The following is a 26,059-nucleotide window of genomic DNA, read 5'->3' on the forward strand; positions in this document are numbered from 1 at the left end:
AGTGTCTGACTATACAGAAGTGAGGCTGAGCTGTTGCCTATTCTCTCATCTCCATGCAGTCCCAGGAAGCTCCACAAAGCTGGTAAGTGTTAACTATAAAAATTATTACAATAAATAAAGAAGATGTTTATAAGTTATAAATATCTTATTTGCATTATTCTAATAATTTGTTTTATCAAATCTCAGGAATATGACACAGGAGGCTCTGCTTCCCCTGCCTACCCTGACTGCACGTCCCTGCTGGGACTGTAGGGCTGTATGATCATATGTGGAAGGTGCTCACCCAAAAATGGGCACCTCATAAGAAGGGGCACATCCTCACATCACCCCTTCGCTTACAGCACTTAGGCAGTGTTTACAGTGTTCCCTGAGCTGCTGGGTTACCCCCAGTCTCCCCAAACTATGTTTATGCAGAGCAGCAGTTATGAGTGCTCCCCAAATCTCCCCTCAGGGCACAGCAGCTGACAGATGGGACAGTGCCCAAAAAGCGGGACTGCCCTGCCTAAAGCAGGATGGTTCAGTGCCTAGTAGCAGTAGCAGTAGACTTACCTATCTGTAGTCCAGCGCTGCACAAATCACAGAGAAAATGGCTCATCAGCAGCCTTTATTTTCCACAGAGACCAGCGCATAAGCAGTAGACTCTGGCACCAGAGTCTGCTTGCTTGTGCCACCGGCTAGAGAGGAAGGGACCCGGATGGAGACTGCACACACGCCTTCTCATTTAATACGCCTCTGCCTGCTCTGATTGGGATTTTCAAGTGAGCAAAAAGCATGGCTTCCTCTTCTACTGTTCTTATCCAGTACTTCAAACTGCCAATTAGGATGATTTATCTAAATCTCATCCACTTCAAAAATCCCTCAGTAGAGCCCCCAGTAGTGGTCCTCCCTATGCAGTGCCCCCAGTAGTGCCCCTTATACAGTGCCCCGAGTAGTAGTCCCCTTAAGCAGTGACCCTTATACAGTGCCCCAAGTAGTGCCCCTTACATATATCACAAAGACATATATTTATACATGCGTTGCAACTCCTACCGAAGTACGGCAGCTGCAATGCTCAGCAAGGAGGGGGAGTAGGTGCACCTCAGCCCAAACAAAGTCCAGCAGGCCTGGTTGAAGGGAGCGTAGCCTAATCATGGGAGGTGTGGCCACACCCCCTTAGGGGAAATATTTTTTTTGCAGGGGTGTTGTGAGCCCCTTAGCCCAGCACATAGTCAGTTGGGGGCTCGATCAGTGTGATCGCTCCCCCCACAGGGATAGGAGACTGATTCAGCTGCTGCTTGGGGGGGGCGGTGCCAGGCCCCTCCAACAAGCCCGAGTAACTAGTACTTGCCCCCCCCTCTCAGCACCCCTGGTCAGGACATAGTCCCAGGCTGCAAGTTTGAGTGCCAAAAGCTGGGATCGGCAGCCTAGCTCCTGGCGCCCCAGTACTGCAGAGCTGCTCGGCTGTGTACTGCCTAGTGTTAGGGGACTAGAAGGACCAGCTCATGGTACCCCTCCAGCACTGAGAGGGGACAGCAGCTGAGCACAGCAGCCTGGACTGAGTCCAGCAGCTGCAGCAATCCAGCAGGTTTATGCCTGTTGCACTGCATCAGGGAAGAGTACCTGAAAAGTCCCAAGCTGCAGAAGGGGGAGCCCAGCACTCAAGGTGCATTGCAGTGCTCTAGAGGTCCAGGGGAGTAGCCTCCGGTTCCATCTGTACTTTAGTGGTTATAAACATTAGTATTTAGGGAGCAGGTTAATTACTGCATATATAATAAAATAAAATATATTTTGCTTTAGGGTTTGGATATGTTAAACCTAGTGATGAGCACTAGCAATAGTATATACAGTATATATTTCACAATGTATTTAACATTTATTAAATGTATATTTTAAGTAAATTTGCACTTATCTTTTATTTTCTAGTCCCTGTGTGGGCAGCTGTTTCAAGTCCCTGTGTGGGCAGCTGTTTCCCCCAGTCCCCCTTAGAGGGAACTGGAATGATCAAAGTGAAATCAGGAGGTGTAGGGAGAGCTTGCTAGCACAGCCAGCTAATTGGTTTGCTGGAGCTCCAAAGAGCTCTCACTCAGTGGCCAGAAGAATGCTTTCTGGGGATATTGGGCCTGATTCAGAGTCGCTCGCGAGTGCACAGCGCTCGCAAGCGGCTCGATGTTTGGCCACTGCGCATGCGTTGCGTCCAGTGTGCGCATGCATGAGCCCCGCTGAGTGACTGAACTTCAGTTGCTACAGGGCTCGCTACAAGATGGGGCAGCTGTCGATGGTGAGTGACAGCTTGCCCCATTTTGTAGGCGGGTAGGGAGGGTGGCGACACAAATGCAGGTGTTCCCTTAGGAACGCCGGGCATTTGTGGACTCTATTAGAGCAGGGAGTCCACTCGGACTTGCGGCAGCTGAGACTCTACCCCAGGGTCTCGTCGCAAGCCCGTTGGTCGCGATAATCGCGACGGTCTCCAGCCCCCTCACACAAGCTGTGGGTGGACACCGACAGCTTTGCGAGCGGTCTGGACACAAAAAAATAAAAAAAATGCCCAGAGACCCTGCGAGCTGCCTGTCGCAGCGAGCGGGTCTGAATCAGGGCCCTTGCCTCCAAGCCTCTGGTGCCAAAAGTCAGCCAAAGAAGGTGATAAGATCCCACAGAAGAATCCTGGAAGTAAGTTTTGGAGGGAACAATCCAGACATGCCGGCACTTGGGGTGTGGTTACCTGTCCAGGTGCAGAGATATGACCACTCTCCGCATTAGTGACAAAGTTAAATGTGTACATGCACAGAACATGCACTGAGCCTGATTGGTTAAGGGACCCAGGGTGGGCTTACCTCCTTTGATATTGTGTGTTAGAAGAACTGGTTAAAAAAAGGCCTGCAAGCCCTAATACAGTGTATCATCTAAACATCAGAAAGGATTGTACTTCTGTGATATCTGTATGCTGTGATTGTCCCAAACAACTTTAGCAAAGGACTTGTCTTTTTAAAAAACATTGAGCAATAAACATCTTACATTAAGACACCTGCATCTTCTTGTATCCTGTGACTAGGGCCAAATGCTACTGTTGTCCAGCTATTCTGGAATGAGCCCAGTGTCTCCAAGCTGAAACTCTCTGCCAGCTATCCACTGCAAAAAAATAGACTGATCTTGCGGATTTCAGAATGATTCTTATGCACCAAAGTAAGAAATCGGTAACTGAACAAGTTCCAGACCAGATTGATCCGTACAGTACGTCAAAAAAGCTCACTTTTTGTGAAATGGGCATTAACTGGGCTGTGATCATGTGAATACACAGAACTGTACCTTTTAGTGGGAGTGTTCTGGCGTGTCATAAGTGCGGAAGCCGACTATTGCTTGTACGTAAAGTGTGAATGGAAATTGGATGCGAGTTACAGACAAATCTTTTGCACCAAACATGGGGTGGGTGGAGTCCAGATACTACTAATGATGGCTGCGGATGTAAAATCAGTTATGAGATAGGCTTCCACATGCAGACACATGGATTATCAGCATATATGGGTGGATGATTGCATTAGCATAAGGAAGACGCAGATGTGTCTAAGTCAGAATCAGGCCCTATATTTAAAAAATAATTAAGGGTGGTGAAAGAATTTGGAGAAGATATTGCATTGACTGTCACTGATGCCTTAGTGCATAAAACTAGCAACATCTGTAACTTAACATATGGTGACACAAGGATGTAGATGTACTATGTGATCAAGTAGAAGATCTTGAGAACCACTCAAAATGTAACAACTTTAGAATAAGGAATATTCTGTATTCCATGGAAACTCCAGGGGTATATTTACTAAGGGTCAATTTGAATCCAATGCCGGATTCCATTCAATTAATGCATTGGTTTGGGTGTCTGCAAGCAGATATAAGTGCTTCCCATTGATTTTATGCTGGCCGCCACAACTGTCATCATTACTATCTGCACTTTCACCAGCCCCATACAAAGAGGCTGCACTTCCCCATATGCATGACTCAATATCGCATTGAGTTTTTGATACATGCCCAAAATACTCCCATGGCACTCCACACAAGACAGGGCAGTTATGTGCAATTGCATTGAATTTGTCACCACCCAGTTCATGCTCCAGAAACACTCTACAGTACTTCACAGATCCAGCCAAGTTCTGTCTGACTCAGATTAGGATGGACAAGTAGCCCAAGTACAAGTGCTACAAGTGTTTGTCACGAATCGGGGTCTTAACATTCCTTACAGACTCAGACATTTGTTTACGTCGGTTTCCAAGATATCCCAGGGACGCCTCCCTGTGGTTAACTAATGTACCTGTATGTTTACATGGTCAGCTAAGCCAATGGCTATTCACCACCTCCTATTTAAACAAGATCCTGTGAGCAACCCATTACTTGAACAACATGTTCCTTCCCAGAAGAGTTTGGGCTCCAGGCTTACTCTTGTATCCTGTGATCATGTCCTCTGTGACTATCTGCTACTTTTTGGATTCTCACTATTTACCATCTGCTGCTGATTATCGTCATCTGCCAGCTCTGCAGCTTCCATGTTGTATACAGACCTGCTTCTTTTAGTCTGGTCAACCAGCAAGTTTACAACTACTAGCTTTCCTCCTGTCGCTGTGTAGCATCACCTGTCAGCGCCGCAGCTCCAACGCTGCATACAGACTTGCTTCAACCACTTTGTCTCAACCAGCAAGTATACGGCTTTCCATCTGCTGATGTGTATCGACACCTATCAGCGCGGCACCTTCCAGGCTGCATACCAACTTTTTACTCCTCAGTTCAGAGTCGGCGAGTACAGCTGCGGACTTCATTCCATCATACTTCTGGGACAGTGCATGCAAGTTACTTATGCTCTATGCTTAGTAGTTGTCCAGGTTATACTATTGTGCTGACCTTGTATTGGTTTCACTGCATTGTGTCCTATTGTTTTGGGCTGGTACAGAGAAGGGTGCTGGTTCCAGGCTAGGGTTCAGTGTGCAGTATACGGTCTGTACACTGAGGTGTCCAGTAAGCTGTATTACTTATCCTGTCAGATTCTGAGTTCCTCGCTGGTTCCAGTTCCAGGTCTTGCATCAAAGCAGTACCAGAGTTACAGCTTCTCCAATTCCTGGCTTTAGTAATGAGTTCCTATCTACCTGTACTATACTTTTCTGAGTTCTGGAGATCACCCTTGTCCCTGGAGTATATTCGTGATCTTACTGGCCTTCATAGGACACTAGACGAGGGGTTGCCCAGTGGACCTGGTCTGCTCACACCGGTTCCAGTCCAGTATCCATGCATATCACAAATCTGTGGTTCCTACACTGTCACTAGTGTACCTAAGCTCCTGTTCAACCATGAGCCAAAATATCATCAAGCCACCTTGTTTCCTATGCACGTCAGTCATGCCTAAGGGTCCCGAGCCGGATCTACATAATACCCAGACCTTGACAGTGTTACAAGATAGAACATAATGCATCAGAATGTAGAGCATGTGGTACTTTATCATGCAAGCGTGATAGAATGAATGAGTCAGCACTTAATGTAGAAGACAGTCACCACAAAGAATGCTGTTTCATTGACTCAGGAGCTACAAGGCACTTCAGCTGTAATGAAAGTTGGTTCAAGTCACTAAAGCCATGTGATCCTGTAAACATTAAGGGAATAGAAGATAAAGTCCTAAATGCCATGAAAGTCAAGACCATTATTGTGAATGTGAGGATCGAGGTCAAAGCAGTTGTCACAGATATTGAAGCTGTAGTCTTTGTGCCAGATCTAGGATCCATTCTGACTGCCATCAGTGTACTGAAAAAGACAGGATACAAGGCTGAAAGGTCATGGGATGGTTATGGATTTAGAGGGGATCCCACGCCATGTTTTATTTTTATTGTTAACCCTGGCCCTCATTCAGAGGCGCTCGCAATATGCGAGCGCTCGTTCTGAATGTGGGCGGCCGCTTATCTTTTGAAGTGCTGCCTCTTGGTCGCTAGCTAAGCTGTGGGTTACCACCCACAGCATTAGCGACCAACCAGGTTGATGGTTGCGATGGTCAAGGTCATCGCGACCATCGGGGCTTGTGACGAGACCCTAAGGTTGGATCTCAGCAACCGCAAGCCCCAGGGAGCTTCCTGTTCTGATCGAGCAGGAAGCTCCCCACTGACATCACTGCCGTTGTCAGTGCGTCTGCCCACAAAACGGCATGCGTTCCTTAAGGAACGCCCCCATTTGTGAAACCACCCACCCGCCACGCCTACAAAACGGGGCGAGCTGTCGATCACCATCGACAGCCGCCCCTTTTGTAGTGAGCTCCGGAGCGAGAGAATTTTTCTCTCGCTCCTGGGCTTGCACGTGTGCAGGGCTTAAACATCGACCCACTTGCGAGCGCTCAGCGCTTGCGGGCGGGTCTGAATGAGGTCCCCTGTCTTTAATTGTAATAGTAAAAGAAAAAGCATGCACATATTATAGCAATCTGTGCAGTGCTTCCTTTTGGTTGGGTTTGCCATAGTGTTTTAACTTATATATGCCATAGGTTGTGAACTGAAAGATCAAAGCCAACAGCATTATTAACTACAAAAAACAAAAGACATTGCAGTTGGGTTTCAATCTAAGCTGAAACCCAATGGATGATAGATCTGCATTTTTAGATAGCAACACACCATCATTTATTAGTTGGTTTCTGTTGGTTTAGAAACTGATGGGAAAACTGACCATTAGTCAATTTACCCTATTGTGTAAATTAGGTCTTCTTAATCCAAGAGACATTGGGCCTGATTCAGAGGTGAATGCTGGTGTGTCCACTCTTGTGTAAGCAAATGATAGTTGCTGCATTCCCTCTGTGTAGTAGACTGGGTCTGAATGAGCAAGCCCTGAAAATGCCCACTTTCAGCATTTCTGCACACTGTAACACAGATGGTGATTGTTGACATGCCACCATTGCACTCACCATTGACATTTCCACCAGCTCTATGGCAGGTGCAATATTTCAGTCTAGACTTGGTCTGTGTGGCTGTGGTTTTGTGTGTAAGAGAACACAGCTGCTTTCACTGACAGGCCTACAACACTCCCATGACACACCCATGAGATACTTTGTGTTCACTTCAGGCCAGCTCCCAGTCACCACCCAGGAACGTGCATCACTTTGCTCCCCCATATCTGATACCGTCTGTCCCAATTGCAACAGCTTCTTTGTGCATACACTGTATAACACATGCATCATAGAGGTTTTCAGGACTTTTTGCACTTGTGCAGTTGCAATGAATCAGGCTCATAATCTGCATTGCATGTAACAAAATGGGGGTATGGTGGCCTCGTTTTCTGGGAGTTCCGAGGCCATTGTCTTCATCTGCTTACTCAGTTGGCCTATTCAGCAAACATCAATCCGATCTTGCAGGCAATGTATCTGCAATGCTGGCTGGATGCATCTTTTTCCTTCAGACGCCTCCTGCAGCATTAGCATATGTGTCCAAAGACGCAGCTGCTGGGTGCATAAGGTACTACTCTGAATCAGGCCCTAAGTGCTCTTCTGCAGAAATGTGGACTAGAATGCAATTTGTAATGTTGATGTGTCTTTAATTGTTATTTCTGATTTGTATATACCCTGTACTTCAGTTACAGGTGAGACATCCTAAATGTGGACTTGTTGTATAACCAGAGACAGCCTTGAGCGAGGGTGTGCTCTGCACTGTCTCCCCTCTACTGGGAAGTAGAATGTAAGCTCTCATGAGCAGGGCCCTCTATCCTCTTGTGCTACTCCTTACTTATACTGTCAACTACTCCTCACTTGGGCGTATAACACCTGATTTCTTACACCCTTGTTGCTTATTTGAGTGTAATAATCACTAATGCAGGAATTTATATAAACCTTGTTCTTGTCCTGCATTGTATTGTACTGTAAGTCACTTGTTGCTTGTTCACTTATTTGTCTATATACTTTTTAAGGTGCTGCAGAACACAAGTGGCGCCATATAAATAAAGGATAATAATAATAATAATAATACTGCTAAGTGTACTCGGTACCTTAGACCAAGGATGGGGAACGTCAGGCCCGCGGAATAATTTGGCCTGGCCCTCAGAGCTTTTTTCTGTTAGCCTCATCTGGCTAGCAGGGTGCCATTCAGCCAGAATCTATGCAGCAGTACTGCCTGGAGCATCCTTAGGACGCTTCAGACGGTCACACTGTTGCCCTTATAGCTTCCTGGGATGCTCCGGGCATTGCTGTAATCACCGGGGAGTGTGGCCCTGCCCCGTGTGACATCACATAGAGGGGAACGGCTTGCACAGGACCCTCGAATAAATGTTGAATATATATCAAAATGGCCCTCGGCAGAAAAAAGGTTCCCCACCCCTGCCTTAGACGAAGGTGCACTGAAGCTATGGCGCAAACCTCTGAACCAAGTCCGTGGCTTATCCTACCGTGTTCTCTCTCCCTCCTCCATTGAAACAGAACGTGCCCTGGAGACTGGATCATATAGCTGAGGTACCATAAGTGCCACTGTATCACCACTACTTACTCTTAAAGAGCCACTCCCACCACTGAATGTATAATACAGGTTTGTGCTTCCCTAAAATGCACACCACCTTCAATAACCCCATAAGCTCCAGGCTGGACCTGTTTGTGCTAGTTATATGTACATACCTGCATTAACCCAGTGTTAACCTGCCTCCTGTTATCTGTCGGCTAATAAACCAATATCCTGGTTAAGTTATCCGCCATGTGGACACACCGCTGTCACCTATCAACACCATAGGTTCTGCCAATAAATAGAACTATAAATGTTAATTTAACTAGAAGAAAATTACAAATCCTGGAAAAACTATGTTGCGGGTTTAGAACATGCCGCAAAGCCGATAACAAATCCGCCCAAATAATAGACCTGCCTCTTGCAGCGAGTAACTGTCACTATGATCTGTGCAGGTTTTGTCGAAAATAGCATAAAAATTATAAAAGAATTATGGTGTGGGGGTCCTTCCTCAAATCGTTAACCAGCCCCAAGGCCTTTCAGCCTAGGCTGGTATTGAAAAATAGGGGGGAAAAACTGCATGGGATACCCCCTGATAATGCAATAACCTTCACAAGGGTGAACCAGTCAGGGTATCTGAAAGCTGACGCTATGGCAAGGGGGGACACATAGCATGGGGTCCCCCTGCCATAATGGCAACCAGCTCTCGACTGGTCAGCCAAGAGTTGGAATCCCTATGGGGTCCCCCCTCCCCAAGAATAACCAGCCCTGGGATTTTCACTGTACCCCTAGGGCTTTGGGTGCTTAAGTAATATTGATAATAAACTATAAATAATATCATTCTTTACAGGTGAAAGTTTACATTGCTGGCCAGTCTAAATGTGCATGTATGAACTGAGGGCCTGATTCATTACAGATCAGTATTGCGATTACGCACAGTATTGCGATTACGCACGCAGATGGCCGATCAGTGCATGTGTATGCATTGTAATGTGCAAAGGCTCCACTGCGATCACACTACAATCACAGAGAATTCTCAGACCCATTGCAGAGTGATTGACAGGAAGTGAGCGTTTGGGGGTGTTGACGGGGGGGTGGTCAGCAAAATGAAGGTGTGTTAGACCATTCGTAATGAATCAGACACTGAGTTCACGCATGTGCAATGAGAGGGCTGCTAAAGACAGAGGGATCCAACTGGATCACTCTACACAACCCGGTAAGAAGGAAACAGTGGGCCAATGGGAAAGAAAAATGATCTAAAGATGGCATCAGTTGACACAAAAAAAACTCTAAACAAAACTTTCAGTTGATTACAGGGACGCCACATTGGACCACTAATGAGGAATGGGCCCGTTAAACACTAATTTTCAAAATTTTTTATTGAGCATGTGTGATGGTGATGATGAATATGCCCATGAGAGACGTAGATTTATAAAATTTGCCATTATAACAATGTGAGAACACAAATGTGAATGCTCCCCAAAATCACTGCAATGTAGCATTACTATTTGTTAAAACATGACTCATTATAAACGTCTTCTAGAATGAGTTCTCCCTCCTTTGTTTACCCAATGTAATGATGTAGTCTGCAGATGCAATTACAGATGTATCCACATACATCTATCCTCTGTCCGCTACAAGTCACGTTACACTTAACACGTAAGCGCTGTGTGACTCGGTAGCACTGAGTGTCTTTTCCAGTTTCTTCTCTCTTAAAATACATCTTACTCGCAAAGCAATGCAAATTGGATGCCAAAGCAGCTTATGCTTATTAAAATGATATGCGGCATGCCTATATTCTGTGTGCGGCAGGAGGCGTCTATTTATACAGAAGCCTCCTGCTGCATTAGCATCATTTTGCATCGCCGCTACGTACAAAGACACAGTCATGATGCGATTAGCGTACAACTCTGAATGAGGCCCAATATAAAGTAAAAAATATATAGAAAAAAATAAAAGAATGTGGGGTCTATTTACTAAGCAGTGTTAGGAGACAGAGTGAAAAGTGATAAGAAAGTGATAAGGTACCAGCCAATAAGCTCCCAACTGTCATCTCATACACAAACGAGGAAGGGTTGTTCCTATCACGCACCCAACTCACATAAATACGTGAGTGGGTAAACCTATAAAGGGTATCTTTAGTCTTCCAACTCCAACCACCGTCTAAACATATCTATTAGACTTAGGGGTCTATGTACTAAGCAGTGATAAGAGACAGAGTGAAAAGTGATAAGGTGCCAGCCAATCAGCTCCCAACTGCCATCTCACAGGCTGTGTTTGAAAAATTACAGTTGGGAGCTGATTGGCTGGCACCTTATCACTTTTCACTCTGACTCCTAACACTGCATAGTATATAGACCCCTAAGTCAAGCATCAAGTGATTATATCGGGTTTTAGAAGTACTCATTACATAACATAGGTGTAATAATAAGCTTAAAGAGTGAATGTAATAATGTAAATATATTCCTTATCTTTTCAGAAAATTTCACACCAACTTTTAAACCTTATGCAACATTGGGCCTGTTTCAGAGATGCACGCTAGCTGCACGCAATGCCAATAAGCATACAGTTGGCCGATGTTGGACGTCACAGATGGTTACCGCAGAACAAATTTTGCCTCAAGAGCTGTGGATTTCAGTGGGTGTTCCTGGGAGGTAACAGGGGTGTCTAGAAAGACGCGGGCTTGTCACTGGCAGCAGCTGCATCTAAAGACGCAGTAATGCTGACTCAGGATGCCATATTTAGATGGATAAATTGCACCTGCCATAGGCCTGGTGCAAACTTCAATGGTGCGTCCAAAGATGCACTAAGATTAATTAGAGCTGCTAATGGTATGCTAGTGGGCATCTCAGTATGATCAAAATAGGCCCTGGCATTAGCACAAAGATGCAGACATAACTGCAGCATAAGACAATATGCCCCATTATGTCTAAACAATCACCATGTTTCACGCTGACACCGAATGCACACAGTATGTAAGATCTCTTTGTAGATTTTTTTTCCGTGTCTTACAGCACCTATATTTGAAAGATAACATACCTGCACTGTTTCCCAGGCTTTAGCGTACATTGCAATCCTTCTCCTGCATTGGCACTATAGCAGCAGGGGTCATTGTCTTTATACCCTACATCACACTGTTCTTCATCTTCCACTATTTGATTGCCACATGTAGGTTTGTCACTCTCTGAAAATAAACACATACGACATGAATAGCTGTGATATATTTTTTTTTATTTTTAAGTAAAGAAAATATTTAAGCTGAAAGCACTAATTCACCATAATATGTATGATACATTGCTACCCACATAGCAGGACCGTTAGATATGATCAGAATAAATACAGCTTGATAAAGGTCACAATGTCCAAATAAATATTCACATGTACTGTATGTAGTCAAACAGTGGCTGCTTTGCGTTTTGTTGTATCCTTGACACACTCCTAGGGTCTAGGACCTCAGAATATGCTTGTTTATTATATTATATAGTGAGCATCTTCAAAACCTCAATAATGGAAGTCTTACTGTACTGAAGGGAGCTGGTAGAGGAGAGCAGGATATATTCCAGGGGAACAAATGGAACATTGTTTTTTGCAGTATATGTTTTGTAGTTTTGTAGTATTTCTAGTAAAAAAAAATATCCAGGTGTCCCCCTGGTGACAGGTAAACTTGAATGTGCCCGCTTAGCATGCTCCAACTTGCTTTACTTTCTTGCCACAATTGTCAGGCAAATCTGCTATAAATACATTTAAAAAGCTCTTTTATGAAGCAAAAAGCTAATGTTAATATTACAGGTTACACTGCAATTCCAGCCAAATTAATAACCTATGCTTGCTAAATAACAATGTCCTGGAATTGTGTGTAGCTCAAGATTCTCCCCAAACATAAACATATAGGAATTGGTATGATGTTTATTTCCCCAAGCTGCTCACCACCACCCCTTAAAGATGTGGCCCCCTTAAAGATGTGGACTAACAGTCACCAGCACCAACAACTGCGTTATATACTTAACACCACATGCACCTTGGCCAAGCACATTATACCCTGGTTTAACTATTGTCTGGAGGACTACTGCTCCCAGCACAATCTGTTTGGGCATTATAGTGACAGTCTACTCTGCTGTCAGGTCATACCTAGCCTGCTGTCACCCCGATACTCTGGAATGTGTATGACTCTCCATCATCCATATTAGCAAACACATCTACACTAATGACTGAAGAGGCATAACTAAGCTGTAATGAGGCATTTTCACATAGGCAAAGTCCAGCGAGGATGTGACAACAAAACTATGCCTACGCAGAGGTCATAAGCGTATACATGATTATTTACAAACATATCTTATACACGTACGTGCACACTAATGATGGTGATGACTATTAGCAAACCAGGTATACACTGCAAATTGTGTACAACTCTTCATACATGCAAATATGCATTTAATGTGTATGCAGTTCATGACCAAAATCCTGTACACCCAATTTCTGCGAAATTAGCATCTGAAAATACATACCTGGCCTTCTACCTACAGTACCAAATAAGGCCCTATACCAGTATAGTAAATAAATCCTTAGTGCTATGGGAAAAAAACACTGGGTGCTTATGCAAGAAAGATTATGGAACTTAAAATATGCAATAAGGAATATTTATAATTTGAACTTAGGGGGTCATTCAGACCCGGTCGCAAGCACCGATGTGCTCGCAACTGGGTCGATGGGTAGCCCTGCGCATGCGCAGCGGCTGAACTGCACGTGCGTAAGCCCCGGAGCGAGAGTGAAACTCTCTCGCTCCAGAGCTCGCTACAAAAGGGGCGGCTGTCGATGTTGATCGACAGCTCGCCCCTTTTTGTAGGTGGGCCGGGGGGGTGGTTTCCAAAACAGAGGCGTTCCTTAAGGAACGCCTACCGTTTTGTGGGCGGCCGCACTGACGTCATCAGTGATGTCAGTGGGGAGCTTCCTGTTCCATCAGAGCAGAAAGCTCCCTGTGGCTTGCGAGTGCCCAGACCCAACCTTAGGGTCTGGTCGCAAGCCCCGATGGTCGCGATGGTGATCACCATCGCGACCATCACCCTGGTCGCTAGCTAAGCTGTGGGTGGTAACCCACAGCTTAGCTTGCGACCAGGAGGAGGCCAAAAATAAAGAATTGCCCGCCCTCATTCAGAGAGCGATTGCTTCTTGCGACCACCTCTGAATGAGGTCCTTAGTCCTTGTCCACTCAGCAAAACATCCTAGTCGCTATATTACAATTAGAATTGTTACTGTTAGTCTCATAAAATCTGCATTATGGCTCTCCAATGATGACCTAGCCCACCATGTAGGTGTATTAGTAATACTTTTAATATTATATACATTTCACATTGGTTACCAATGAAACACTGATCCTTTTTGACTTTCAGGAGGGACCCAATGTAGTGGATTGAACAGGGGGAGAACTTGTCATTATTGTACTGACTTCCATCCATGGCTTTTGGAAACATCAAATAATTTCCATGCAGGTTGGTAACACTGAATTGCTCACATTGTTTACTTTCATCATGCTGAAAAAGAAGCAACAGTACAAATAGATTACCTGCTATTACAGTGTACAAAGAAGTTGCTTAATTTAATGTCTATAAAATAATTTATTTATGAAAATAAATTGTATGTTATTATTCCTTTGACATCATAGACGAATATAGTGTATTTTGCTTTATATTAAGTAACAAACAGATGGGACAATATTTTTTATTTTAAATACACATTTCTTTGCATCTTATATATACTTTAAAAAAATGAGTGCAAGATTAAAATATTTACATCAGACTGTAATTGTCTAGTTCTCCTGAGCACACCAGTACCATATAGCTGTACTTTATACATAATGTTACATAGTTATAGCAATGTGGCCGCATACATCAAGCTACATATAAAGTCACTTTGTGGAGCTCACGCCATCATTAGAGAGTTGGCTATTGAAGCCTATGGGCTTCTTATCACAAAATAAAGCCTTGGATCCCTCTCCGTTACTTGCAGAATGTTCACGTTCAGGTCGTGGCTGCGCATGCTCATTTCCAGTGCTGGGAGAAACCTGGAAGTGACTGCATCGCTGGGACAGCTCTATTTCGGTTGTCTCTGCAAAATAGGATACATACCAGCACAACTTAATGCCGGTAAACATCCGAAGATAAGGGGAGATGATCACAATTTAAGTTGCAATAACATACATCTCCCCCAATATGCTAGATTTCTATGTTTTAACATATGAAGGCTATGGGAGAGTTTGATTGCTCTCAGCCAACACAGTAATGAGGAAAGAGGCCACATTAGATATTATAATATTTAAAACAAATAGGGTTATAATGAAAAATTATATTTTTGTAATTGATGTTACTTTTTTCAGTAATCTGTTTTGACCGCATTCATCATAATTATTTTATCATGTTTTCATTACAATACCGGTTATATAATTATTTTCACCTAGTATACACAGGGTGCAGGATGAGTGTGTTTGTATATACAGTAACATGGAGTTCCAATGTGCAGTTTACAGTACATAGTATTCTGTATAATGCAGTATATTAGAAGTCTTACACTACAGGAAAAGAATGAAGACATAATTTAAGACTGCCTCCCCTTTAAGATCGGTATGGTTTAGATAGACAGTCAAAAGATAGATACCAACTGGTAGACAGGCAATAAGTCGACCGGTACACAAGGTCGACATGGTCAAAAGGCTAACACACAAAAGGTTGACATTGATGGAGATCGACAGATACAAAAAGTCGACATGGTCAAAGGGTTGACATTGAAATGGTCGATACAAAATGGAAGACACATTTTGGTTTTTTTACCTTAATCTTCACCCTAATCCTCCCCTTTGTGCCTAATCCTAATCATCAGAGTAAGTTCCTAAACCTAATTGTCCCTCCTAGTGCCTAACCCGAACTGTCCCTCCTAGTGCCTAACCCGAACTGTCCCTCCTAGTGCCTAACCCGAACTGTCCCTCCTAGTGCCTAACCCTAACGTTCCCTCCTAATGCCTAACCCTTACCATTTGGGTAAGTGCCTAACCCTAACTGTCCCTTTTAGAGACTCACTCTAACCCTCTGGTAAGTGCCTAACCCTAAAGTAAAAAAAAAAAAAATGTGTTGACCATTTGACTATGTTGACCTGTTGTACCTGTCGATCTTCATCCATGTCGTCCTTTTGTGTGTTGACCTTTTGACCATGTCATCCTTTTGTACCTGTTGACCTATTGCCTGTCTACCAGTTGGTGTCTACTTTTCACATTGTTGAACTTTTCACTGTCTATCCATTTACTGCCATCCCTTTAAGACTGCCTCCTCTTACATTAACTAAACAGCCAGAGTGCTATGTAGTCTGTGCTGATACCAACTAAAATAGGGGACAAAAAAGCATAGAGGGGAACCCTTTGCGTGCAATGCCATTCTCATCTCCAACACCCCCTGAACTTTTGTGCTGCCCATAGGCTCTCTCTAGATGCTGTAAGGATACTGTGATAGAAACACTGGTAAAGTGCTAAATGGCATATATGTTTGCCCAAGGTTCTGACCTATGTATTTTAAACCCCCAGGAAACATCTGTGTCTGCTTAATTAGAATTTGGGCTTTGAATAAAAGCTGGATAATGGGTCCTGGGGGTGTGGTTGTGAGAGAGAAGGGAGGGCTCCATCCACAAGGCTGTTTCAGGTGTTGAGGCCTTCAGCCAGAGAGCAGGATAGTGATTGCAGCTTTGAGAGGCTAATAAAGGCTGTGTCAGGATTTGGCTCAGTGTCTCATACCTGGGAGAGCAGGCAGTCAGGCTTGTTCAGAGTCATTGTGATGTACTACTTGTAAGTACTGTGCACATGCCTATGTTTGTGGTGAAGGCAGTAGGCTCCATCACTTTGAAAGAGGGCATTTATTGTTCAGTTAGTGCCCAGACGGGCTATGATTTATTTTTGTTTTCCATTTTATATTGCACAAAAACTAGCTGCAGCTAGCTTGCACGAAAACCCTGGACTGGTGGGCTGTTTCCTGGCTGCTGTGTGTTTATAGGTGTCCATCAACCTGGGAGAGGGACCTCCTACCCCAATCCTATTACAATACATACAGCTTTTATCCACCTGCTGCTTTATGCAGCGGTGAGAGAATGCTCACCCAACCTTCCACTCCCCCTGCTAGATACTACAGCACACAGGTGGGACAGCAGGACAGTGACTGACAGTAGGATGGTTTAGGTTGAGGATGTATGGATTTTTTTGTAAACAATTTTTTAATGAATATATAAAAATGATTAAGTCATTGATAGTACCTTACATATATTTAAAATAAAGTTAGTGCAGGAACTGGCAAAGGGGAAAACCAAAGGCAATCACGGGTTTTGCAAGGGGGGTAGGTATAATAAATAATAATAATAATGTTATTTATATAGCACTTTTTTTCCTAATAGGACCCAAAGTGCTTTATATATGCATTAAGGAGCACAGGCTACAAGATAAGCTTAACAGAAAAGAGAACTAAGCATTTGGGTTGCATTGTATTAGTGAAATGCTTGGGTAAACAGGTGAGTCTTGAATGTGTTTTGAAGGATTCTATAGTGAAAGCCTCTAAAACTGTGCAAGCAAGTTCAATAGAGTTGGAGCTGAAAAGTTAAAGGCTCAACCCCCAGATGAATTCCAGGATATTCTAGGTACTGCTTATAGTCCCTCATCTAAAGATCACAGTGATCGAGTGGGGCAGTAAAGAATCAGAAGCTGCTTCAGGTAACTTGGACCCTGGTTATGTAGAGCTTTATAAGCCAGTTAGCCAAATTTGAAATAGATTTGCCAACTTACAGGGAGCCAGTGGAGAGAATAGAGAAAGGGTGTTATGTGGCTGGAAAATGGCTGGTTAGTTAATACTGTAGCTTGGCAGCTGTATTCTGTACCAGCTGCAAGTGGTGCAATTTCTTTGCTGGGAGACCCAGGTAGAGGGCATTGCACTAGTCTAAGCATGATGATACAAATGCACATATGACGTTAGGCAAATTTTCTGAGGGAATCAAGTGATTGATGTTCCTCAGATGAATGCATGAATCAATGAATGAAGATTTGACTGTGACTGATACCTGATGTTTAAGTGTCAAGCCACCATCTAGGACAATACCTAGATTATACTCAGTGTTTTGTAAAGTTGCATTCTTGTCCTTTGATGGTGAGCTCCTATTATAATAACCTCTGTTTTATCAGGATTCAGTTGCAGCCAACTGGCACTCATTGTTGTTAATGGGTTCTCAGTGCCCAACGCAAAGGACAGGTACAGTTGTGTACCATCTGGATAGCAGTGGTAGACCACCAGGCCATGACGTCTGATTATTTCACCCAGTGGTAGCATGAATACTGCAAAAAGCATGGGAGACAGTATAGAACCATGTGGAGCACTGCATGGCAGTGACACTGGTAACAAGGAGTATACTCCAGAAGAAACTCTGCGACCTTCCACTGAGAAATTATTTGAACCAGTTAAGGACTGTGCCATCCAGTCCACAGAAATTGTCAAGATGCTTCACCTCTGTCTCTTGCAATCGGAAGATCATTTAGCACACATACCAGGGCTGTTTCAGTGCTATGTCTTCTCCTGAATCTAGGCTGGAATGGATTATAAATATCATGGTTGACAGATTGGTTTCCAGTTGAGTTGCAACCACTTTCTCAATAACCTTTCCCAGAAAAGGTACATTTGATACCAGCCTGTAGTTGGTCATGTAAGTAGAATCTACATTTTTTTAAGAAGAGGTCTAACAATTGCTTTTTTTAGTAGTGGTTCAGGTAAAATGCCTGTCTGCAGAGAGCATTGAACTAGTTTTGTAAATACAGGCCCAATCATGTCCATACACCCTATTAGAAGCTTGGTTAAGGCAGGGTTTAGATCGCAGGTGGTGGGACACAACATTCAGGTAATTTGAGCAATGTCTTTTACATCCATTGGGTCAAAGTTGGTCCATGAAGATAAGTATCTTACATTAGTAGGCTTGGAAATTTGCACTCCTTTGATGACACTTTGGCGAATCTAGCCAGGATGGAGGATACTGTATCTGTAAAGAAGTTTTCAAACTCATTGCATCTTGACTGGGAGAGCGTTTCGTCAGACTGCAGGCATGCTGGTCTGCAAAGCACCTCCACTGTACGGAAAAGCTGAGCTGGCCTATTGTTTTATGTCATGTTCTAACTCGACAGGAACTCTGTTTTCTTACGGGTGATTGTGGATTGGTTATCTTGGATATGCTTGATTCATTTAGGCGTATCCTCTACCAGGTTAGTCTTCCTCTATCATCTTTCAAGGCTACAACCCATTTTCTTGAGCTCACGCTCACTAACACTATTGTCAAATCAAGGAGCTTGACTGTGTGGTATGCAGGGTTGTATACACACATGAACACATATATTCACATTCAGAAAACTCCAAATTAGGGATTTGCGCACAAAACCTCCTATCATGAATAGTGTGATTTGTGTGCAGCTTGTCAGTATTTATTTTTAGTTAATTCCCCCTTTATTTAAAATACACATTGTTTAGGATGCAGTGCAGGGGACTAGAACACCCACATTAAATACACCACAGTCAGACACTTAACACATGAACAATTTGCAAACCTGGTACACTTTCAACACTTGCTATGACTTCCTAATGTTTTCAAAGACCAAGGAATGTCTGTGTCAAATTTCACTAAATTACATCAATTACTTTAAAAGTTTTAAGAAAAACTTTGGGGGCAATAGCCAGTGAAACACCCTATAGTATCTAAGCCAGTTTTATTACATCATCTATTCACAAGCATGGATATCCTTAAAACATGGACTGTTAGGGTGCCTTGAGGACCGCATTTGGGAAACCCTGGTTTAAACTAACAATTACAACTAGCTTCATATAGATAGTCTTCCAATGCAGTAAGTGTGGTAAGTGTCCGACTGTGAAGTATGAGGTTGGGAGTTTGAATCCTGTATATGGTATGCTGGAAATTGTAACTAAAGATGCATCTGCAAATCAGAAAAAAGAGATTGTCCCATTTGGGTGGGTATTCAAGGTACTCACATACTTACTACAATTGAATTGTCATTGCCAATTATCTAAACTATTTCTGCTGGTAAGCTTCCCAGCTAACAGTAGTCTGTTTAATTTTTAACCTGTTACCTCAAAGTTAAGTTAACTTCTCAGAGTAGACTTACAGGAGATCCCATGCTGTGGCCCAATTCATGTGCCAGTGTAATATGGACAAGTCTTGGAGGTAAGTAATATCCATACTTTTGTATTGTAATAAATCCAGTATTTCGTGATTCCGGTGTATCAATAGTTTTGTTTAATTTGGTAAATTTAGAACATATGCCTCCACCATTCCCTGGGGAAAAATGAAAGAAGATTGTAATGCATATCATATCAGTGTAGATTCTAAATATTTAAAGTTGTGCACTGCTTCCTTGTCTCCATAAAAGAGGAAGTTCTTAATTTCTATTTAATTTTAATAAGTTAATTATTTTTCTTTCTGGCAATACTGAAAAAGTCTTTTGCCTCTAAAGCTTTAAATAAATGGGGGCATTGTATGAAGAAATTGCAATATATAGATTTTTAAATGTAAATATTATTGCTAATCACAGACGGCTCCTATCCTCTCCAACAAGGGGGGCTTCCAATGCTGCAGTCCGAACTCGGAGACAGTGGTAGTCCTGCTGCCTGCGTTATAGGTCAGGCAATTGCCGGGACCGACACATGTGCACAAACAGCAATGGGACCAGCACATGCACACAAACACCAGCTTCTAGGGAATTCATCAGCTTACGGCATGACAGAGGAGAGACTTCCTATTGGAAGCACTCTCTCTGTTAATAGCAGCCCGAACTGACAATCTCGGGGACTTCCTGACCTACGTGTGAGTAGCCAATAATGCTTCCAGTGTGAGACCATTGCCAGAGTGAAGCCAGTGCACGGATTAATTGGCTCACTGGGGGTGGCAGATTTTACTGGGGGAAAAGAAGTGCAGCCCTTCAGCCCTTAGGTAAAGGTGTAGTGATAGTGAAACATAAGTACTCCATTTTTATATAGCAAGCCAAATACATGGTGCATGGTGTTCTTAAGAGGGTGGAATATAATGGAATTAATACAATTTCAGGTATGTTCTCAATCTCACAGCAGCGGATAAAAACCAAGATGTGGCATGTTTTGCAGGGGCATGGGAATGGCAGGACCAAAGCGAAGCCACAATCATGGACATTGCACCATTTCTTACTCCTCCCATGCCCTTCTCAGTCCTTTGCAGCAAATGTAACAGTTAGTGATAATATTACAGTGTCACTCTATTAATTAGAAAGGAATTAATGAGGTGAGTGGATGAAGGTGATATGTAATAATTTTCTGAAAAATTACTTTCTTTAATGGATGAAAGAGTTATGACATAGGGATCATAGTAACAATGTTATTTACAATTTTGGTAGTCTATTTACTGATATATTTTGTGGATAAAAGTGAAGTTGCATAGACTGTATGTGTGTATTCCAATGAGCACACAATTCAGTGAATTAGCAGCTCCACCATTTTGTGAGTGACAGCAATCTCATTCTGTGAGAATGCTGAATCTGCCGTTAACCACAGGATGTGATGGCATACCATATCTGTATCGCGCAAGGAACAGTTTGAGTGGCAGAAAATCAATAGGTTTTGTGAATTTTCAGATCATGTTTAAAGGGAGGGAGGGAGGGAGGGGGGGGGAAGAGAGAGAGAGAGAGAGAGCGAGAGAGAGAGAGAGAGAGAGGATTATAGTTGGTAGTAGAATGTGCAGCGCGCGTGTCATTCTTGGGCAAAGGGCATGTCTATCTCCACCAATGGGCTCATCTACTGCCACTCAGGGGTGTGTTCTGTAGTGGCAGGTGAAAACTAAAGTACTAAGTGCAGCATGTGCAGTCACATAAGAAATTTCAAATGTATGCGTTCATTGGCATTGCTTCCAAGTCAGAATCAACCATTATTAAATAAACTACACTGATTAATTGCTGCTATCTATCACTGGATAGTCTCCAATAATGTGATATGGAAGACTGTGGATGTAATATACAGAAAAATGTTTAACGTTGCTAATATGGCATACAAACAAAAAATAAAAAATACAAATAACATTAAATATCACAGGGTAGCATTCACTTGTATAATTATATTTAAATCTCATGGGGCTGTAATGATATTTCCTTAGTAAGTCCTCTTTACTCTCCACAAAGTGCAATAAATTGAGATGTTAATCATTCCTACTGTATAAACTTTTTAAGTTAATTATTAAGTTCAGCTGAGGGAGTGAAGGGATCAGGCTTACATGGTACGATGGTGGGTCAGCTACTGTAGCTGTGATTTTCAGATTCAGTGGGGTTCAGAGATGGACGTGAAGGAGAGGGACATGGGCTGCTGAATGGTGACCTAGCTGAGGGCCTCATGTATATCAATGAGTTTTATCATTCTCAACGAGTGATAAAACTCTTCACGTATGATAATGGTGCTCCAGCCAATCAGCTCCCTACTGTCATCTGTTTGAAAAATGACAGTTGGGAGCTGATTGGCTGGAGCACCATTTACCGAAGGCAACAAGTTGTATAACTCGTGTTTTGGTTTTGGATCTCCCCTGGTTTTGGATCTGAATCTGGTTTTGGATTTTTTTCCTTGGTGTTTTGTTTTCATGTTTTGGTTCTGGATTTTTTTCTTAAAAAAATAAAAAAAAACAGCTAAAATCACATAAAATTTGCCTTTTCTTGTTCCTACAGTATTAATAACCTCAATAACAATTATTTCCACTCGTTTCCAGTCAATTTTGGTGACCTCACAGCTCACAATATTGATTTTCTTTCATCTAGTTAAAGGGCCAAAAGGTTGCATCCAGCTTGCAGGCTCAAAACTGATTGATATAATTATTAATAGAGTTGAGGACTGTGCAAAGATGATGGTTGGGATACCCTTGAGGATTGAAGGCATGGGCCTTCATAGAGCACAAGGAAGTTGATGGCCTTGCATTATCATGATGACTGCTGGCGGCAGCTACAACATGTGGTTCTTGGCCTTGCTCTCCTGTCATGTGACAGCCCTCCATATTTTCTGCGGTCTTGAGACAAGCACCAATAGTGTAGCCAAGGTGCGGTTAGAAAATTCACACACGAGCACAGATTGGTGATGACTGGAGTCGGGCAGCACTAGGTTGTGTTGCTGTATATAGGCCCTCATTCAAACCCACTCACGAGCGGCTGTCCGCTCGCAAGTGGGTCGATGGTCTGCACTGCGCATGCGCACGACGGAGGGAGGACTTTCCTTCGCTCGGAGTGTCTCATCAAAGGGGGCATGCTGTCGATGTTGACTGACAGCACGCCCCCTTTGGTGGGCGTGCCGGGGGCGTGCCTGCCAGATGGAGGCGTTCCCAAGGGAATGCCTACCGTCTGAAGCCGGCCCCACTGACATCACTAGTGATGTCAGTGGGAGTGATTTTGGCTCTGATAGAGCCAAAATCACTCCTGGCCTTGCAGTTGAAAAACTCAACCGCAGGCTTTTGCTTGCAGTTTCGATGGTCAAGACCATCGCGACCATCATCCTGCACGCTCGTATATGCTGTGGGTGATGACCCACAGCTATACGAGCGTCCAGGAGGACGCTCCATATTAATGGAGGTGGGCCCTGATTCAGAGCGAGCGCTCTAGTCAGAGCGTCCGGCTCTGAATCAGGGCCATTGTGTGGATAAGCCTAACACGCACAAACAGAAAATAAATAGACAAAATACACTATTTTTTTTGGGGGGGGGGGGGGTTCGGGTCCAGAACTGGGCCCAGAGCACAGATTGATGACGACTGGAGTCGGGCAGCACTAGGTTGCATTGCCGACTTGCTAGATCTTGTGCGGCTAAGCCTAACACGCACAGACACACAGACAATTATTAGAAAAAAAGACAATTGATTTTTATTTTTTTTATGCTCCAGAACTTGGGCCCAGAGCACAGATTAATCACGACTGGAGTCGGGCAGCACTAGCTTGCAACTTGCGTTGCTGGCTGGATCTTGTGCGGTACTGCGGTTAAGCCTAACACGCACACACGTACACACACAGAAAAATATAAAAGACACAGATTTTTTTTTTTGACTATATATTTTTATTTTTTTTTGAGTCCAGAACTTGGGCCCAGATGGACACAGCACAAGCCCAGATGTATCTGCAGTTCTGCACCAGCCCAGATGGACACAGCAGACATGAAAAACATCAGCCCAGAATGGATCAGCAGCACCAGCCCAGGACACAGCAGATAGCCCATATGGATCAGCAGACAGCAGTGTGACAGTGACAGCACCGTGACCAGAGACCAGAATGAATCAGAGGTCATCAGCCCAGGACACAGCAGACAGGACCAGCACCTCTCCCAGCCCTACACTACCCACCCTCCCTGTTCAGTCTCCACAGCCGGAGTGAAATGGTGTCCGTCGCGTGGTCCCTTATATACTACATTGATCATAGAGACAAAGCTCGCGAACCGCGAGATTTCGTCTCTATGGTTTTGCCTCGATTTGAGAAATCCGAGTAAGGTGGGAACATCCGAGCCTGCTTGGATCCGACTCGGTTATGCTAAATTCGGGTGAGTTCGGATCCCTGTAAACTGAACCCACTCAACTCTAGTTGATATATGAGACCATTAGTTTCTCGCCGCAGTGCTGTGCATATCTCTGAGTGGAAACTGGTGAACTCATCTGTGTGCTGCAATGGCAGGCAGGCTACTATCAAATGCATCAGTACAGTACTGGGTCTGCTGCTATTAGACTGGCTTATAAATAATAAAATTTTGCAATCAATAGAGGTTTTTAGCATAATCATGGCCAAGGTTATGGGCCTACCCACCATATCCAGGTAACCTCTTTAGGGTAGGTCCCTAACATACTAGGGTTCAAATCCAGAGCGCAGGACCCCCCCAAACTGGCCCAGCTAAGCTGCCCCAGGGCACTGCACCTTTCTCACCAACCTTGTATTTACTTGTTCTAATGAGAAAGGTTCTTCATACCTTCAAGGAAGAGGGACTGTACTAGATAAATGACATTTTAGAGGCTGATTGGTTGCTATGGGCAGCTATCTCCCTGATGTGCTATACCGACTGTTCAGAGCTATGGAATATTGGGGGCATTACAGATTAATAATGCTTGTGTGTTCATCATCATCATTATTTGACATTACCTTCAAGGCCAATCCAAGCAAGTCCAAGGAGCCCATTGTAATCTCTGTTTGTCAGTAAGTATGACAGGCATACACTGTTCCAGTTGGATGTTGAATGTAACATTAGAAGTTTTTCTGGACCAATGAAAGCAGAATGCATAGCACTATCAGGCTGCTCCTCCTGAATTATCTGTTGTGGATATAATAATAAAATATTTTTTGTGAAAATGACCTATTTACCATTTACTCTGTAAAAGAGATACTTTAGGTTAGTAGGCCAGTACTTACTATTATAAGTATACTCTTGTCTTATATCAAACTTACCATGAGTGTTTTTGTAAGCAGATTTGTACAGGGACATATGTAATGCTGTGAGAGTAAATCATCATTTAGATAACCGAATTCTTGTGTGATGATAGGGAAAAATTACATTAAGCAAATGTTATATATATATATATATATATATATATATATATATATATAGTGATAGGATCACTGGAGAAGTTAGGGATGGCATATATGTGTGTCCCAGATCCCTGTGATATGTATTTTAACCCCCAGGAAAAGTCTGTTTTACAAACAGATCTGAGTGTCGGTTTTTGGTAAAAGCCAGAGAATGGGTCCTGGGGGTGTGCATGTGAGATAGAAGGGAGGGCTCCATCCACAGGGCCATTTCAGGTGTTCGGCCTTTCAGCCTGAGAGCAGGCTAATTAGGGATTACACCTGGAAGTGGCTCAATATAGCTGTGTAAGAGTTTAGATGCAGTGTCTCACACACACTGGGGAGAACAGACACAGAGACACTGTGACCTTTTGAAAGTTTTGTGTTTGTGGTGAGGTAGTAGGCCTTGCCACTTGTAGAGAGGAAGTTACCTGTCTATTCAGTGCCCAGCCGGGCCAGGAGTTATTTTATGTTTGGTTTATTTGACTATTGTTATAGCACAATAAAAACTGGTGCCGACCAGCTTGCACGAAAACCCACTACTGGAGTGCTGTTTCCTGGCTGCTGTGTATAAGGAGGTGTCCACCAACCCCAGGAGAGGGACCCTTACCCCGCTCATAGTTAATATATATATATATATATAACTGTTGTTTTTAACACTCACTTGAAGGAGAGTTCACAGAAAGATAACTCTACTAGACTCTCTAAAGCCTATTAAGTAAGGTCACCTTACATTACAATGTAAGCAATATTAGATTTACGTAAGTGGCCAAGTAGCATCTCTTGCTTAAACCTTAAGTAACACGTAAACATTTAAAGTGTTTAAATAAGGCACTGTCATTTATTAATAACCCCTACAAATGAGCTGAAATTATTTTTTAAGTAATACACTGGAATTATTAAAATAATTAGTAGTATAATCACTGCTACATGTGTATGATTGATAAAGTAATGTCTGAAAATCAGTTCTGCATAAGTGGATGCCTTACGACCAGCATTCTGAAGTACCCAGTGCTGAGCACTGGATGGAACTGATGTGTCATTTGTCACCTCA

General features: G+C 43.3%; 1 protein-coding gene across 1 annotated transcript in view; it reads right to left on the reverse strand.

Moving 5' to 3' along the window:
• Nucleotides 1-26,059, reverse strand: part of LOC148529055 (disintegrin and metalloproteinase domain-containing protein 10-like) — a 118,367-nt gene that overhangs the window by 36,944 nt on the left and 55,364 nt on the right. The window contains exons 8-11 of the mRNA XM_088469003.1: nt 24,586-24,754; nt 19,581-19,750; nt 13,762-13,933; nt 11,445-11,589 (exon numbers count right to left, since the gene is read on the reverse strand). Coding sequence (XP_088325129.1) covers nt 11,445-11,589; nt 13,762-13,933; nt 19,581-19,750; nt 24,586-24,754 — 656 coding nt within the window. The remainder of the gene's footprint in view (nt 1-11,444; nt 11,590-13,761; nt 13,934-19,580; nt 19,751-24,585; nt 24,755-26,059) is intronic.

This window comes from Taudactylus pleione, unplaced genomic scaffold (assembly GCF_031769625.1).
Source record: "Taudactylus pleione unplaced genomic scaffold, aTauple2 ptg000087l, whole genome shotgun sequence".
Lineage (NCBI taxonomy): Eukaryota > Metazoa > Chordata > Amphibia > Anura > Myobatrachidae > Taudactylus > Taudactylus pleione.